Source organism: Schistocerca americana, chromosome 7 (genome assembly GCF_021461395.2).
Source record: "Schistocerca americana isolate TAMUIC-IGC-003095 chromosome 7, iqSchAmer2.1, whole genome shotgun sequence".
NCBI classification, from domain to species: domain Eukaryota; kingdom Metazoa; phylum Arthropoda; class Insecta; order Orthoptera; family Acrididae; genus Schistocerca; species Schistocerca americana.
The window spans coordinates 309887659-309906906 of NC_060125.1; the positions used below are offsets into that span (position 1 = coordinate 309887659).

A 19248-nucleotide genomic window follows, 5' to 3' on the forward strand; every position below is an offset into this window, starting at 1 on the left:
CCACCTCAACATCTTTAAACTTACTTACCCAATGATGCACAGTACTCAAATCAACACAATCACCATTAACAGCTTTTATTCTCTGATGAATTTCCTTTGGATTGACACCTGCTGCAATCAAGAATTCAATGACTGCACATCGCTTAAATCGTATTGACTGACCATCTGCACAGGGTTCCATACTTTACACTGTAACAACACAACAATTCAATGCTAAGGCTTCCTGCCAACTGGAGCTGTAGAGAAGAGGCTACGAAACAAGCCAGTACCGGCCGCATACCAATGCTGCCGACTGTTGAAGAGTTGCAAAGGTGGAGGCATTACTTTTCAGTCAACCCTCGCAGAAGCAAGAAAAGATGAAAGGGAAGAAGCAAAAAGACCAACATTTGGGGAGCCCAGTGATATGTGAATTTAGAAATAATTGTGCACCTGGTAAACATGAGATACTACTATAATTTATACAATTTGGTGGTCATCCTCTAATGTGTGAAAGAAGTGCATTAATGTATAAAATATGGGAGAATGAAAGCATGCATGAGGACTGGAAAACTATATACATGGTGGTGCACATTTCGTGCACCACCCCATATAAGAAAGGAGAAAAGTTAGGTTATGGAAATTTATAGAGTTATAACTTTATGTAATATGTCATATAAGATATTTTCTGGGATGCTGAATAAAAGGATAAAGAAGTGCATTGGAAATATCCTCAGAAAATACCAATATGGTTTCTGTCCGATTGGAGGCATTTCTGACCAGTAGTTTGTTGTTAGATATTTTATGAATATGACATAGATTGCCATTTCATATTTGTTGATGTACAAGCTTTAAAATTGCTACACCAAGAAGAAATGCAGATGATAAACGGGTATTCATTGGACAAATATATTATACTATAACTGACATGTGATTACATTTTTACGCAATTTGGGTGCATAGATCCTGATAAATCAGTACCCAGAACAACCACCTCTGGCCGTAATAACGGCCTTGATACGCCTGGGCATTGAGTCAAACAGAGCTTGGATGGCGTGTACAGATACAGCTGCCCATGCAGCTTCAACACGATACCACAGTTCATCAAGAGTAGTGACTGGCATATTGTGACGAGCCAGTTGGTCAGCCACCATTGTCCAGATGTTTTCAATTGGTGAGAGATCTGGAGAATGTGCTGGCCAGGGCAACAGTCGAACATTTTCTTTATCCAGAAAGGCCCGTACAAGACCAGCAACATGTGATCGTGCATTATCCTGCTCAAATGTAGGGTTTTGCAGGCATCGAATGAAGGGTAGAGTCATGGGTTGTAACACATCTTAAATGTAACATCCACTGTTCAAGGTGCCGTCAATGTGAACAAGAGGTGACTGAGACTTGTAACCCCATACCATCACGCCGGGTGAGACGCCAGTATGGCGATTATGAATACATGCTTCCAATGTCCGTTCACCACGATGTCGTCAAACATGGATGCAGCCATCAAGATGCTGTAAACAGAACCTGAATTCATCAGAAAAAATGATGTTTTGCCATGTGTGCACCCAGGTTCGTCGTTGAGTACACCATCGCAGGCGCTCCTGTCTGTGATGCAGCGTCAAGGGTAACCGCAGACACGGTCTCCGAGCTGATAGTCCATGCTGCTGCAAATGGCGTCGAACTGTTTGTGCAGATTGTTGTTGTCTTGCAAATGTCCCCATCTGTTGACTCAGGGATCGAGACGTGGCTGCACGATCCGTTACAGCCATGCAGATAAGATGCCTGTCATCTCGACTGCTAGTGATACGAAGCCGTTGGGATCCAGCACGGTGTTCCGTATTACCCTCCTGAACCCACCGATTCCATATTCTGCTAACAGTCATTGGATCTCGACCAATGCGAGCAGCAATGTCGTGATACGATAAACCGCAATCGCGATAGGTTACAATCTGACCTTTATCAAAGTCGGAAACGTGATGGTACGCATTTCTCCTCCTTACACGAGGCATCACAACAACGTTTCACCAGGCAACGCCAGTCAACTGCTGTTTGTTTCTGAGAAACCGGTTGGAAACTTTCCTCATGTCAGCACATTGTAGGTGTCGCCACCAGCGTCAACCTTGTGTGAATGTTCTGAAAAGCTAATCATTTGCATATCACAGCATCTTCTTCCTATCGGTTAAATTTCGTATCTGTAGCATGTCATCTTCGTGGTGTAGCAATTTTAATGGCCAATAGTGTATTAACAGGCCAGCATTGTATAACATATGAAAAAAAATTGAGCATCTGTGACAAGTTAAGAAGGTTAGTTGAGTCAACAATGAAGGACATAAAGGCAAAAGCTAAAGTGGACAACAAAATGACCAAGAGCCTTAACTTTACACATGGAGTGAAACACTGTGATGATTTCTCTGCATTCCTGTTCTGCTTAACACTGCATAGTCTGATACAAAAAATAGATAAGAGAGGAACAATAAATAATGATGAAATCCACTCAGATACGTGCAGATCCAGTTGATATTGCAATTGTGGCAAGAGTGTAAACACCCTTAAAGAAGTGGACGAAATAATGGAAGCAGAAGGAGCAAAATGAAAAAAAGATCAAATTCATGGTAATGTGCAAGTGTAAGACAAGAAAAAACCACATGAACTGGAGGCCACTAATAGATATTTTAAAGCTGACAGCTGCTTCCATTATTTAGGTGCCCTGTTAACTAGCAATAACAATTGAGAGAGTGTATTAGAGAAAGAGTACAAGAAGGAAACAGAGCATGTTATGTGAACTTACAGGTATTCAAGAATTCTCTAATTACTAGATCAAACAAGTTAAGAGTATACTATTCCCTTGTGCTATCAGTGGTTACATAGGGATTGGAAATGTGCCGGTGAACAGCAGTCAGCATGGGTGCATGAACCAGGTGCTTGGTGCAGAGGCCCATTCGCAGCAACTTTTGTTGAACAGTAATTGAGGAAACACTGTTGGTAGCCCCTTGGTTCATCTGGATGATCCATTGTTCAACAGTTGCATGTCTGTTCATATAGTTTAACCATGGCGGCACACGGACAGTTTACAGACTCAGCCATTTCGGAAATGCTTCCACCTTCAGCCTGAAAGCCAATGATCATGTTCTTGTGGATGTCAGATAAAGTGCTTTTTTTCCCCATTATGATAATAACTACATTGTTTTCCACATCCCCCAATATGCTCTATATACCCTCCACTGCTAGTGCTGCCACCTGCCATGTGTGAGTGGGTATTGCACTTTGGCATTAAACATCAAGGTGACAGAACCAAGTGTAAGCACTGTAATTAACTGTGTTTTATACAATTTTGGGAATTGGTGTTACTGTAAAAGGTGTAATAGTAGAACTATACAATAATTATCACCCGGAAATAAGGTGGTGATCCGAAGCATCTTAATATCTGCTGCTGGAAAAGGCATTCTCTAAATTTTGCCATGCATTATAATCTTCAGTGGCCTTATTCCTCCTGCATATTTTCCAAATGGCTCTGAGCACTATGGGACTCAACTGCTGTGGTCATAAGTCCCCTAGAACTTAGAACTACTTAAACCTAACTAACCTAAGGACATCACACACATCCATGCCCGAGGCAGGATTCGAACCTGCGACCGTAGCGGTCGTGCGGTTCCAGACTGTAGCGCCTTTAACCGCTCGGCCACTCCGGTCGGCGCGTATTTTCCAGTTCCAATTACTCACCTTTCATGAAGTTATTGTCTTAGTCTTTTTCTATCTTACATTATTCAGAAAAGAACTTCTTTAGTCCATCTGCCATCCATTCACATGGCATGTGCCTCACCCAACTCCATTTCATTTTCATTGCCATCATTTTTAATCTCCCAATCCAATCTGTACCCTTACCTGTTTATTGTTTTCCTGTCTCTACTACTACCAGTCTCCACAGTTGGAGAGTGGGATGGGGGATTTGCTCACTCAGATTTGCGTGCATCATGGCGACATGCTACAGTGCAAATGTTTTGAAGTGAGCATACTGTGCCCAAATGGGGCGCTTTAGGGTGGGCCTGGGTCACGAAGTCTGGTGCACTCATTATTCTCTTTGCATCTGTGCATTCTGTTCATTTCTGTACTTATTCTTTCAATTACAAACATCCTTCCTTACCATCACTCCTGATGTATTGGTAGATTAGTTGATATATACAATGCGGTCACCAGGCACAGCGTGGAAGGACACGTCTGCCAGCACCGTTTCTTGTGGCAAAATACCTCTCCACCACGGCCTCACTTGTCACAACCAGTTTGTGTTTACTCAGCTGTGACTTGAGCGATCTCTCAAACAGTGTTGGGGAATCTCCTGAGAACACACTGTAGCTCCTCAGCAATAGCAATATTCATTGCATTCTCCTAGTCAAAGTGTAGATTAGGAGCCTTGTGGAGTCGAGAAAGCACATCGGCATTGGTGTGCCAAGCAGTGTATCTATAGTGGATTTCGTATTGATACTTGCTTATGAATAAAATGTGCCTGTGTAATTACTGAGCTGTTTTCTCTGTTATATGGCTTTGAGGGCTGCAGGGGCAACTAGGAGTGTGTGTTCAGTGATCAGGTTGCTCCGTAGAGGAAGTCATGAAATTTTGGCAAAATGATTCATAATGTTTGTTTCTTTATTTGAGTATAATTGACAGGAGGATGTTTCTGTGTTTTCAAGGAATATGCAGTGGAATGTTCTGTGCTGTCAGGACTTTTTTATGAGAAAACTGCACCAATCCCATGTTGGGAGGCAGTGATGCTGAGGACCATTGGTTTGCTAAGGCCAAACATGGTTAGGCATGGAACATGCTCGAGGCCACTGTTTAAGCAGTCAGAAACTTGTTGAAAAGCAATGTTCCACCGAAGTTTGGTGCCTTTCATAGGGTTGAGAGGCTTGATTATTTCTAAAGCCTGGGGTTAAATTTCCCAACATAATTAACATTACCCAGGAAGAATTGTAATTCTCTAATATTACTCAGTGGAGGGAGATTATGGTGGCTTTGACATTTTTATTCATTGCTCATACAAGGAATGTGTCCCAGGTAGTCTATATCTACATCCACATCTACATGGATACCCTGCGAATCACATTTAAGTACGCGGCAGAGGGTTCATCGGACCACCTTCAACATAAGAAATTTCGTGAGAAGATTCCACCACAGCAAAAAATGCCTATGTTTTAATTATGTTCACCCCAAATCTCCTGTATATTTTCAGTGATACTCTCTCCCCTATTTCAAATAATACAAAACATGCTGCCCTTCTTTGAACTTTCTCGATGTACTCCGTCAGTCCTATCTGGTAAGGATCACACACTGTGCAGCAGTATTCTAAAAGAGGATGGACAAGCATAGTGTAGACAATCTCTTTAGTAGAACCGTTACATTTTCGAAGTGTCCTGTGAATAAAACGCAGTCTGTGGTTAGCCTTCCCCATAACATTTTCTATGCGTTCCTTCCAACTTAAGTTGTTTGTAATTGTAATTCCTAGGTATTTAGTTGAATTTATGGCCTTTAGATTTGACTGGGACAAGCATAGTGTAGACAATCTCTTTGGTAGAACCGTTACATTTTCGAAGTGTCCTGCGAATAAAACGCAGTCTGTGGTTAGCCTTCCCCATAACATTTTCTATGCGTTCCTTCCAATTTAAGTTGTTTGTAATTGTAATTCCTAGGTATTTAGTTGAATTTATGGCCTTTAGATTTGACTGATTTATCATGTAATTGAAATATAATGGATTCCTTTTAGCACTCATGTGGATGACCTCACACTTTTCGTTATTTAGGGTCAATTGCCAATTTTTGCCCCATATCGATACCTTTTCTAAATAGTTTTGCAATTTGTTTTGATTTTCTGATGCCTTTACTAGTCGATAAACAACAGCATTGTCTGCAAACAACCTAATATGGCTGCTCAGATTGTCTTCTGAATCATTTATATAGATAAGGAACATCGAAGGGTCTATAACACTACCTAAGGGAACACCAGAAATCACTTCTGTTTTACTCGATGGCTTTCCATCAATTACTATGAACTGTGACCTCTCTGACAGGAAGTCACAAATCCAGTCACTTAACTGAGACATATTCCATAAACATGCAATTTCAGTACAAGCCACTTGTGTGGTACAGCGTCAAAAGCCTTCTGGAAATATAGAAATACAGAGTCCATTTGAGATCCCTTGCTATTAGCACTCAACACCTCGTGTGAGTCAAGAGCTGGTTGTGTTTCACAAGAATGATGCTTTCTAAATCCATGTTGACTGTGTGTCTGTAGATCGTTCTCTTCAAGGTAATGCATAATGCTCCAACACAATGTATGTTCCAAGATCCTGCTGTATATCGATGTTAGTAATATGGGCTTGTAATTTAGTGAATTACTCCTACCACATTTCTTGAATATTGGTGTTTCCTGTGCAACTTTCCAGTCTTTGGGTACGGATCTTCCATCATGCGAATGGTTTTATATGATTGTTAAATATGGAGCTATTGTATCAACATACCCTGAAAGGAACCTAATTGGTATACAGTCTAGAGCAAAAGACTTGCTTTTGTTAAGTGATTTAAGTTTCTTCACTACTCCGAGGATATCTATTTCTACATTACTGATGTTGGCAGCTGTTCTTGATTAGAATTCTGGAATATTTTCTTCGTCTTCTTCAGTGAAGGGATTTCAGAAGGGTGTATTTAGTAACTCTGCTTTGGCAGCACTGTTAGCCATAGTATTTCCATTGCTATCGCGCAGAGAAGGCATTGATTGTGTCTTGCCACTAGCATACTTCACATACAACCAGAATCTCTTTGGATTTTTTGCCAGGTTTTGAGATAAAGTCTCATTGTGGAAACTATTATAAGCATCTCACATTGAAATCTGCACTAAATTTCAAGCTTCTGTAAAAGCCAATCGTGCATTTTTTTCCATCCGTTTAATGTTTGTTAATTTATTTGATGTAAATCTCTCAATTGCTGCCAATACTATTTCTTTGAATTCAAGCTACATCTGGTCTGCACTTACATTGTTACTTTGGAAGGAGTGGAGATTGTCTCTCAGGACGGCGTTAGATGAATTTTTGTCTGCTTTTTTTGAATAGGTATATTTTTTGTTTATTTTTACAGGATTTTGGGGTTACAGTATTCAGTCTCACTACATCAACCCTGTTTTCACTCATCCCTGTATCCGTTTTGATGCTTGTTTTTAGCTCAGGATTATTTGTTGCTAAGAGGTCAAGTGTCTTATCACAACTGTTTACTATTCACAAGGGCTCATGAACTAACTACTTGAAATAATTTCCAGAGAATGCATTTAGCACAATTTCAGATGATGTTTTATGTGTACCTCCAGATTTAAACATGTATTTTTGGCAACATATCAAGGGTAAATTAAAGGCACCATAAGCTGTAATTGTATGAGTCGAGTTTGTGTTTGAAATTAAACTCATATTTTCTTTGAACCTTTCAGCTATTGTATCATTTGGATTTGGGGGTTGGTAAAAGGATCCAACTATTATTTTATTCTGGTTGCCAAGAATGAACTCTGCCCATACTAACTCACAGGAACTATCTACTTCAATTTTGCGACAAGATAAACTACTTCTAACAGCAACAGACATGCCACCACCAACTGTGTTTAGCCTACCATTTCGGAACACCATTAGGTTCTACCCAAAAATTTCGACAGAACTTATCTCTGGCTGTAGCCAGCTTTCAGTGCCTATAACGATTGGAGCATCGGTGCTTTCTATTAATGATTGGAGCTCTGGTACTTTCCCAACACAGCTGCAACAATTTACAACTGTTGTACCAATGGTTCCTGTATCTATGTTCTTCCTGTGTTTGGCCTGCACCCTTTGTGACTGAAGCCCTTTTTGTGTTTTCCCAAGATCCTCTAAACTAAAAAACTGCCCAGTCCACACCACACAGCCCCTGCTACCCGTGTAGCCACCTCCTTCATGTAGTGGACTCCTAACCTATTCAGCAGACCCCAAAACCCAACGATCATGTGGTGCAAGTCGAGGAATCTGTGGTGCAAGTTGAGGAATTTGCAGCCTACACAGTCGCAGAACCATCTGAGCCTCTGATTCAGACCTCCATTCGGCTCTGTACTAGAAGTCTGCAATTGGTCCTGTTGATTATGCTGCAAATGGTGAGCTCTGTTTTAAGTTTTCAGATTTCTTTAAGTTGCTACACAGGCCATTGTGTTGTAACAAGGTTGTCATCTAGGTTGTGTGTGTTGCATGGGATGTCATGGATGATCTGTTTCAGATAATGCTGAAAGATTGCAGGGTCACTAGCCATACTGAAATGAAGACGATTGTAGTGATATAGGCCAAAGGGAGAACTGATGACCATTAACTGCAGGCAAACCTCGTCCAGTGGTAGCTGTAGATAGACCTCTGCTAGACAGTTTTGAAAAAAGATTTTCCTCTTATTAGTTTTGACGTAAGTTCCTTGGAGCTAGGAATGGAGTAAGTCTTCACAACTGCTTGAGCTTCAACAGTTGTTTTAAAATCTCCACAGAGGTGAAGTCTGCTGCCAGGCTTCGAAGAAAAATCAGTGGAGTACCCTATAAGCTTATAGTAACTGGCAGTACTATGCCGACATGTCAAGACACTCTATTTCTGCTTTGAACATGTTGTGAAGTGCACTGGGAACTGGACATGTGCAGATGAAACATGGAGTATCTAATGGTTTCAATTCATTATGTGCCACATAATTGGGATGCCACCTAGCCCAGGGTCGAAGACAGTTGAGAACTCTTCACTCAGATTTTCAAGATTGTCCAAAGGTGCCAAAGAGGAAATCACGTTTGCTAAATGGTCGAACTGAAAGCCATATGCGTGAAAAGCATTGACATCAAAAATCTTTCTGGATATGGCCTGAAGTAACATTATAAAATGTTAATTTTCTGTTGACATTCTTGCAGCAGACCATCACTTCACAGTGATCACATGGGACATATGCTATCGTCTGTAGCTCAGTAGATGCTGATTGGGAAGACCCAGTCTGAGTGTAGGTGTCTTCATGGAAGCCCGTGTATCCAGCTGAATCGTAACTGAGCAATCATGAATGGTGAGTATATTCCACATTTTCTGTTTCACTCCAGACCAGGATGTGTGTTTACAAACACTACAGGACTCTCGAACCTGAGAAGAGGTTTTCAAACTTGCTGTACCTCATGTGGTACATCATGTACATCATAAAGGGATCTGTCGGATGTGAGTAAGGTAACACTGGGGACACCCAGGAAGGGGACAATCATGGGAGCGGTGCGTGCATGAATTGTAAGCTGGACACTAATTATCTGAATGTGCTCCACGAGATACACAACGCCGAGCTCACTGCATTCTCTACTAAAGGATAAGTGATTCAAATCCTGTTTTTGTGATTTGTTGCGCAAATGGGATGATCTGTGATTTGTTGTAGAAATATAACTGAACAGAAGACACAATACTACTGTCACCAGAAGCGGTTCTGCAATTTTCCATGGAAGCAGAGTGCACTATCAATAAAAGACACGTCTTGCTCAAACAAGTAATGTGGTGACTTGAAACCACATGAGGTACAGCAAGTTTGTAAACCTCTTCTCAGGTTCGAGAGTCCTGTAGTGTTTGTAAACACACATCCTGGTCTGGAGTGAACCAGATGATTAAATCTCACACAAAGAATCTGGATACAAATGATTGCAGCTGAAGGTAGTAAACAAAAAATCACATCTGTGGGAAAGACCTTGAAATTCTGTAACATTGATTACGACTTCCTCCATTGTTCCAAGTGGGCCTGTTGGTGTTGACATGCTAATTGCTGCTGCTGAACTTTAATAAAACTCTCTGGGTCCATGCTTGACATAGGTATGTTGATTAAATATCTACACTTTGAGTTGTAAAGCAACATGTAATCAAATGAGGACACAAGAGGGGGTGAAGAGAACTTTCAGTTTATTGAGAGAATTCTAGGAAAGTGTAGTTTATCCATATAGAAGAGCACATACAGGGTTATTACAAATGATTGAAGCGATTTCACAGCTCTACAATAACTTTATTATCTGAGATATTTTCACAATGCTTTGCACACACATACAAAAACTCAAAAAGTTTTTTTAGGCATTCACAAATGTTCGATATGTGCCCCTTTAGTGATTCGGCAGACATCAAGCCGATAATCAAGTTCCTCCCACACTCGGCGCAGCATGTCCCCATCAATGAGTTCGAAAGCATCGTTGATGCGAGCTCGCAGTTCTGGCACGTTTCTTGGTAGAGGAGGTTTAAACATTGAATCTTTCACATAACCCCACAGAAAGAAATTGCATGGGGTTAAGTCGGGAGAGCGTGGAGGCCATGAAATGAATTGCTGATCATGATCTCCGCCACAACCGATCCATCAGTTTTCCAATCTCCTGTTTAAGAAATGCCAAACATCATGATGGAAATGCGGTGGAGCACCATCCTGTTGAAAGATGAAGTTGGCGCTGTCGGTCTCCAGTTGTGGCATGAGCCAATTTTCCAGCATGTCCAGATACACGTGTCCTGTAACGTTTTTTTCGCAGAAGAAAAAGGGGCCGTAAACTTTAAACCGTGAGATTGCACAAAACACGTTAACTTTTGGTGAATTGCGAATTTGCTGCACGAATGCGTGAGGATTCTCTACCGCCCAGATTCGCACATTGTGTCTGTTCACTTCACCATTAAGAAAAAATGTTGCTTCATCACTGAAAACAAGTTTCGCACTGAACGCATCCTCTTCCATGAGCTGTTGCAACCGCGCCGAAAATTCAAAGCATTTGACTTTGTCATCAGGTGTCAGGGCTTGTAGCAATTGTAAACGGTAAGGCTTCTGCTTTAGCCTTTTCCGTAAGATTTTCCAAACCGTCGGCTGTGGTACGTTTAGCTCCCTGCTTGCTTTATTCGTCGACTTCTGCGGGCTACGCGTGAAACTTGCCCGCACCCGTTCAACCGTTTCTTCGCTCACTCCAGGCTGACCCGTTGATTTCCCCTTACAGAGGCATCCAGAAGCTTTAAACTGCGCATACCATCGCCGAATGGAGTTAGCAGTTGGTGGATCTTTGTTGAACTTCGTCCTGAAGTGTCGTTGCACTGTTATGACTGACTGATGTGAGTGCATTTCAAGCACGACATACGCTTTCTCGGCTCCTGTCGGCATTTTGTCTCACTGCCCTCTCGACCGCTCTGGCGGCAGAAACCTGAAGTGCAGCTTCAGCCGAACAAAACTTTACGAGTTTTTCTACGTATCTGTAGTGTGTCGTGACCATATGTCAATGAATGGAGCTACAGTGAATTTATGAAATCGCTTCAATCATTTGTAGTAGCCCTGTACAGAACTCTTGTGGGGTCCATTTTTGAGAACTGCTCATGTGTTTGGCATCTCCACCAGGTCAGATTACAGGAAGACATTAAAGCAAATAAGAAGCAGTTAGTTTCGATCAGTACACAAGTATTATAGAAATGCTGTATGAACCCAAGAAGGAAGTTTCTGGAGCGAAGACATCTTTCTGTTCGGAAAACACTATTGAGAAAGTTTAGAGAACCAGCATTTGCGATGGACTGCAGAATGATCCCACTACTACCAATGTACATTATGTTTGAGGACTGTGAAGACAAGATGAGAGAAATCAGGGCTTGCATGGAAGTGTATAGATAGTCGTTTTTCCCACACCAGATTTCGAGGGGAATAGGAAAGAGAAAGATTAGCAGTGGTATAATATACCCTCTGCTATCCACTATATGGTGGCTGGCGGACTATGTATGTAGATGTAGATGTTTGCCTTCGTTGCCTGCTTCCTGAGTTTGAGTTCTGAACTGTGACCAGAATCCTTGTTACTATTTTAGTACATGCTTCCTTGGTTCTAAACATCTGTAAGTTCTTGCAAAGATATTATCAGCACTGCAATCAATAGTACATATAACAATCCATAGTCCAGTCCAGAAAAGAGAGAGAGAGAGAGAGAGAGAGAGAGAGAGAGAGAGATAGAGATAGAGATAGAGGCCAGGTTTCAGTTGCCTGTAACAAGGATGATGTCAACTTCTTCAGTCTGGCTAATGATGTATCAGTGGAGGTCTCATTCCCTGCTTGTAATGGCAGTCTGGCCTCTAGGTGGCAAGACCAGGTGGGTTGCTGAGAGTGTCATGTATCCAGAGTTGCCATGTCCCGTAGCCTCTTTGAATCAGCAATACTGATATCTGCTGTGGTGAAATCGGCGCCATTGCCTGGGCAAGATACAAGACTGAGACTGTTTATGGTGTAATAAGCCTCATTGAAATTTACATCCGAATCCCTTAGCTCTTTCAGAATTTTCTGTCAGTATTAGCTTCAGATTGCCAATGGCCTTACTGCGGTGGTGACACTGGTTCATGTCAGATCACCGAAGTTAAGCACTGTCGGTCTTGGCTAGCACTTGGATGGGTTACCGTCCGTGTCTGTTGAGCGCTGGTGTACTCGGCCATTGTGAGGCCGATTGAGGAGCTAGTCGATTGAAAAGTAAATCATTCCTAAAGCTCACCTGACATTTTTCTAATGTGTGTGCAGTATTCTTCAATTTTTCAGAGAAATGTGACAGAAAAAGTTATATGTAATAGAAAGTAAGGATAATCCCTGTACTGCTGGGATCTGTTTTGTCACCGTCTTGTGCAGTGGGTGGATTAGTGCTATTGTCTAGATATTTGGGAACTTCCTTTTTTCCTAGATTGTTTCTCCAGTTAAATTAGTGCCAGTTGTGTTTATCTTCCATTGTACAGGATATCTAATAAATCTGTGGATTTAGAAAAACCCTTATACAAGCTGTCTTCAGAACTGTAATATAGAAAATTGTATCTAAGAAAAATGAAGTGTAAATTGTTAAAATAAAAGTTCCATCATATGATTCATACCATAGCAAAATACATTGGTTAGTGTACAGCTGCCAAACAGTGGAACAGATAGTCGTATTTTGTATGAGCTGAATTGTTTGTTATACTATCCAATGCAAGAATGACGTAAGTTATCCAAAGAACATATTTAAATCATGACAATAATATTATAGTGCAAGAATACATAACAGAGAAATGTAAGTGGAGAATGCAACTCATAAACCATCAAAAAAAATTTCTTGTAGCTATACTCTATACATACTCATATTAATATAAACCACTGACTTTTCCTGGTTGTGTGTTCATGCTGCTTAACAGTGATGTCATTATTGGTTGACTGTATCACATGTCTGATGTTCAGAATATTTGCTGTCACAGGCTGGAGAGACCACGTGACATGAGCTATGATTGGCTGATGAAAGCTTATCGCAAACACAATTTCAGTGCTTCACAACTACTGTCCTTTATTTGGTGGAATTCAGATTTATACTTTAAGAATACAAAAATGTGCTGTTGCTGCGGGTAGGGGCTCTTTCCAAAATGTGTTTCTTTTTGCTGTCTTTCATTTCCTAAAGTGCCGGGAAGTTCCCCACCAGTGTATAAAATCTGTACCATTCAAGGGACTGGTAAGTTATACAGCTACAAGGAAATATATATTGTCACTTAGCATGGAAAAAATGTTCTTTCACCTGGGGAAAGTGTATTTTTAGCCAGAAAATCTGGGATTTTTTTTTTTTTTTTTTTTTTTCGTTGTTCGCATGCTTGGTGCATGTATATTATGTTATCTCTGAATATGAACTTATCTGAATGCTTAGCAACATGTTCTGTCTTGTTTACATCTGCTCATCATTTGCTATGTGGTGAAATGTGCTTTACTGCTTCCATTATTTATTTTTCATCAAGGACTTTCCATTATTCTATTTCATTGTAATATTCACTTATGAAATCTCCCCAGGTGATCAGCCGAGTTGTGGCATCATTTTGTCACAATGTTTCAATGAGTTTTCATACCCATCATGTTCAGGCAAAGATGGGTACAAAACTCATTGAAATGTTGTGACAAGATAACACTACTACTTGGCTGATTACCTGAAAATATTTAGTCACTGGAATACGCTGAGAAAGTCTGCAATCACCCATCTTGAAGATTTTATTTAGTCTCTCCCCCCCCCCCCCCCCTTTCCCACACCATATCCCTTGAACACTCCCCTATCTGTGGCCCAGGGTTGCACTTAAAGGAAGACTGCCAACTCCACCCAAGTTCTGTGAATTCATTGGTAATTTTCACAATTTTCTATGATGTTGTGTTACACATTAATTTAGTCTTATTGTAATTAGTTTTCAGAGCTACTGTCAAACTTGTTCTAGTATGTTATTTGATTTGTTGTGGCAGTTTATTTGTCTTATAGGGAATCACCACAGTGCCATCAGTAAAATGAAGGTAGTTCACATGTAGTCCATTAAAATGTATTCTTTATTTGTTTTCCCAGTTTAAGGATCTGAAAAAAAAAAACCATGGGTTGCTGAGAATAGTCCTGCCTGGCTGTACTTTAAATTCTAAATTTCCCTCTGTTTGATGATGTATAATGGATGCATATATGTATGTAATCTTAAATACATTAAAATACAGACAATCAGTACCTTGTTTCTCAAAGGCTGTTGATAGAGAATTTGTTCAATCCCAGTCAAAAGCTTTTGCCATTTTGAGCATGTCATTTTGATTCCACAGCAATTTAATATAATTCAGATTTTATTGTACTTTCAGGGCATATGGGAAGTACCTAATTAGTTGTGCTTGTGAATGGTTCTCACAGTTGAAACCTTTCTTGGAGATCCTTAAGGTGAATGGTCCACCATGGTTACCTGATAATTACCACTTTCCTGAAGATCTCCGTCAGTGGCTTGGTGTGAATTTTCAGGAGAAGAAGAATATGTCACAAAAGTTAGTAATTTTAAAACAAAATGTGATGGGTTCCTGTGAAGATATAAAATATTTACTGTAATATGTTGTTTATAAAAAAAAAGAGTGATTCTTTATGCTTCCATTTCTTCATTGTTTTTGTTAACACTACAAGAAATTGATGACATGAAGTACAGAAGGATTTTTATTGTTACAATTTTCAATTATGTAGGAGGTAGAGTTATTTATATGCATGTATCATGCCACATGAACCCACATGAATACTAGCTTTAATACTAGTGTCAGCATACTGTCTTGATGTAGGGCAGTCTCCAGATTACATGTGAAATGGTGTTATATGGTCAAATTCTTATTACCACTCCCACTACTCCCTCCGTCTCTTGCCTTCTTAGTCCCATACATTACAAGATTGAGAGACACATTTATATTGGTGAGCCATGGGAATAACATATTCTCAGTAGGCTTGACAGTTGTAATTGCTTTGTTGATTATCACTCAATAATAAGCTACATGCAGTACCTCATCCTATTTCCAAATGTTACAAGACTGTGTTTTAGTTTTCAGCAAAAAGGCCTTCTTCTGAAGTAGAACACACACACACACACACACACACACACACACACACACACACACACACAGGGAGTGGTGGGAAGCATAGTGAGTAGAATAATTTTTACTTTTTCATTTCACAGTCTGTAAGATGTGATATTTCTCTGCATATGCTCCATTTCACTTTTGGTTCATTCGTGAGTTCATGCATGGCGCACACAGGGCCCCAAATTGTTGCAGCCCATTTTTCCACCCTGGGCTGCATTTCATTCACCATAACCCTCCCTCTGCATCCTGGGTCCTTTCCCACCATCCTCTCCTTCTCCTCTCTTAGTGTTTTTATTTATGTCAACCTGGCTATCCACCTGGTTCCTTGTGATTTTGTTCCTGTTGCCTTTTCTTTAATCCTTTTTGACATTTTTGGTCCCCCTTCGGGTTTGACATCCACTTCTAAATTTTCTGTCTTTAGAGTGAGCCATTTGGGGATGAACTCCCTTCCTAGCATCATCTACAGTATGGATTCCTCTCCCCCCCCCCCCCCCCCCCCTTCGCTCAGCTAGGTCACTGGCATGGGTAGCCAGTCCGCGTGGTGGGGCTGTTATGTACCTGTATGCCTCAGCCTCCTGTGGCTGACCCCCTCCCCCCCTGACAACACAGAGAATATACTACTCAAAGCTGAGCTGTTCCCTCCCCACATAATGGAGCATTGGAACTCCTGGCAAAGGCCACTGTACTACCAGGTAGCCGTTGCTGTGGGTGGGTGGCGCCCATGAGAAAAGCCCGTGATCAAAGTGGGTGGTATCAGGGCAGATGCTTGGTATATGAAATGTATCAAGCTGAAAAACTCTTGCCATTTCTTCAAGTGGCAGCAGATCATTGAATGCTTGAATGCTGCTTCGTACAACCTTGTAGTCTTCCCTTCCATGGCTACACCCTGGGAGGAGGGCCAGGCTTACCGTCATGGGATGAAACACTTTCCCTGCTACCTGGCCTGTACTATAATGAATGGGCACACATTCACCGCCACAAAGCCATTGTTTTTTATGGAGAATATGGAGGACAAGTTTGGCAAAGTGGAGTCTCTCCGTAAGGTGCGGTCAGGCTCTCTGTTGAGAAAAGCTGTTTCTGCCACCAAATCTGCAGCTCTTCATGCTTGTGATTATCTTGACAATGTCCCAGTGTCTATTACCCCTCACCAATCTCTTAGTATGGTCCAATGTGTGATTTTTCACAGAGATCTCATCCTGAAAACTGATAAGGCCCCCCCCTCCGCCCCCCCCACCCCCCCACCCCCCCACCCTCCCCACCCCGGGACCTTGCCGCTCTTTGGCGGGTTCATACTTGGCTACCATGGAGCCCCAGCTTTTGCATCATCTTTTCCCTTACATGCTGCGTGTCTAACCTCTTGCTATTCCTTTTCCCCTCCATTGGGGAACATGTTTGGGGTGTTTTTGGGAATGTGTTCTGCATTTTCTGTAGCTGACATAAGAACAGTCTCACCACTGTTTTTCATTCCTGTTTCTTTGTTCACCTTCTCCTATCTCCTTCCTCCATTTTGGCATTTGAGGCTCCTCTTTTCGTTCTTCCTCTCTGTGCCTGAAGACCGGCCCATGCATGTGATGTGTAACAGGTGACTGGGTAACATGTGATTCCCAGCCCCGGGTTGACAGTTAGGATTTGCACAGGTTGACAGTTAGGATTTGCACATACCCCCTGGTATAGGACCGAGCGAGGTGGCGCAGTGGCTAGCACACTGGACTCGCATTCAGGAGGACGATGGTTCAATCCCGTGTCCGGCCATCCTGATTTAGGTTTTCTGTGATTTCCCTAAATCGCTCCAGGCAAATGCTGGGATGGTTCCTTTGAAAGGGCACAGTCGCCTTCCTTCCCCATCCTTTCCTAATCCGATGGGACAGATGACCTCGCTGTTTGGTCTCTTCCCCCAAACAACCCAACCTCAACCCTGGTATAGGCCAGGCCCAGGGAGGGGTGAATGCTTGAGCTGCTACCTTTCCAAATTGCCAATTGGGCCCTCTGTCAGGTGACCAGGATGTATGGCCTGAGGTGTGGACAACAATTACCTAAGGCGGGTAGCCCCCCTCTAAGGAGGGTGGGGTGGGGAGGTTCCCAGTTGGAAGGAGTATGCCATCGGAGATGCTGGCAATCATGGGAGATTTTCTCACAATGAGCCAGTCATCATCTTCACAGTCCATGTCTACAGAACTTAAATGGAATGAAGTGCCCGATTCGAAGACCTCCCCCCCCCCCCCCCCACAGTTGCAGCATGGTTCCTTGTGGTTACACATACTGAAGCTGGTCAGAGCTTTGCAAAGGTAAATCTATTTCTTATTCAGAAAAATGATGATGCAGTTGCCGGACCTGTGAAATCCTGCTCTCGTTTATGCAATGGCACTTTGCTTTTGGAGACTACTTCTGATCCTCAAGCACAACAACTGTTTGCCGTATTGCTTCTCCATGGCTATCCTGCTTGTGTCGAGGCCCATAGAACTCTGAATTCTTTCCATGGTGTTATTTGCACTAGGCTGCTAGATGATCTGACTGAGGCAGAAATCCAAATTTACCTCTCTCATCAGGGTGTGATTGCTGCCCATTGGGTTATGAAAAAGGTAGTTGCATCCTTAGTGCCCACACACACCCTTTTTATCCCCTTTGATAGAGTGATGCTTCCATCCAAGATCAAGTAGAGTATGAAGTTACCACAGTTTGACCATACATTCTGAACCTGATGCACTGCTGCAAGTGTCATCATTTCAACAACACTCGAATGTCTTCACAACACCCAGCCAAATGAGTAACCTGTGGTAAGGATGCACACGAGGGCGATTGTACGCCTTCTTCTTCCTGTTGTATCAACTGCATGCCACCGCCTCCTCCCAAGATTGTTCTGTGTATCTCTGTGAGAGGACTGTCCAGGAGATCCAAGTGAATGGAAAAGCCCCTTACCTGGTCACTCACAAGTTATTGGCTAGTCGCGCAAACCCAGCATTTTACCACCTGGCACTTACAGTACTGTTCTTGTTACATCTCGCTCCATGAAGGACATGGCCATGCAGACAGCAAATGTGAAATCGCCCAGTGTCATGGTAGCATTGCCATTTCCTCGTTCAGCTGTGCAACAACAAGTCACCAAACACTCGCCTCCTGGGACGAAGTCACCTGCTACATAACCAGCTGGCCAGAAAGGACAGAAGGAATACTCCTGCGAAGACTTCCTACGTCCCTTTAGCCAACAAACATCTGAGTCTTCCTCTGCCACTGGAAAGACTCCAAAAAGTCAAACAAAGGCAAATGATCTTCTCCTTTGCTGACTCAAAGATCCTCTTCGACTGTGTAGCCATGTGATACCCCCACCTGGCCAACCTCTGTGTCGCCGGTGCACACCATCAACCATTTTTCTGCCGACACCTCTGTGGATCCCATGGAGCAGGATCCTCCAGCCTCTGCACCCTGTAGCAGTGAGTCTTTAAAGGCTGACGCTGATGTGACACCTCTTCGTTTTTTTCCCTCCTCCCATTTCCTCTCCTTCAATGGAACAACCGTGGCCTCCGAAAAACAGAGTCTACGGCTGCTCTTAGAATCACAGCTTCCACTTGTTCCCTGCCTCCAGGAAACAAAATTGCATCCTCACATCTGCTTTCAGCTCTCACATTTCTTCCCAGTCCATTTTGACCTCTCTGAGGATGGCATTCCATCTCATGGGGAATTCATGCTGCTCGTATTGGATGACGTTCGTAATCGACCCATCTCCCTGACTGCCCACCTTCATGCTGTTGCAGTTCGTCTTTTCCCTCCTCACTTGATCTTTTTCCTTTGTATTGTTTACATCCTTCTGGCATTTGATGTCACCAGGGCAGACTTCCTCCAACTTACTGGGCAGCTACCACACCCCTTTCTGCTGCTCTACCACACTCCTTTCTG

The 19248-nt window shown here is 42.3% G+C and overlaps 1 protein-coding gene across 1 annotated transcript in view; it reads left to right on the forward strand.

Annotated features, from left to right (window-relative positions):
* Positions 1 to 19248, forward strand: part of LOC124622503 — an 85173-nt gene that overhangs the window by 41420 nt on the left and 24505 nt on the right. The window contains exon 4 of the mRNA XM_047148221.1: positions 14605 to 14781. Within this exon, the coding sequence (XP_047004177.1) occupies positions 14605 to 14781 (177 nt within the window). The remainder of the gene's footprint in view (positions 1 to 14604; positions 14782 to 19248) is intronic.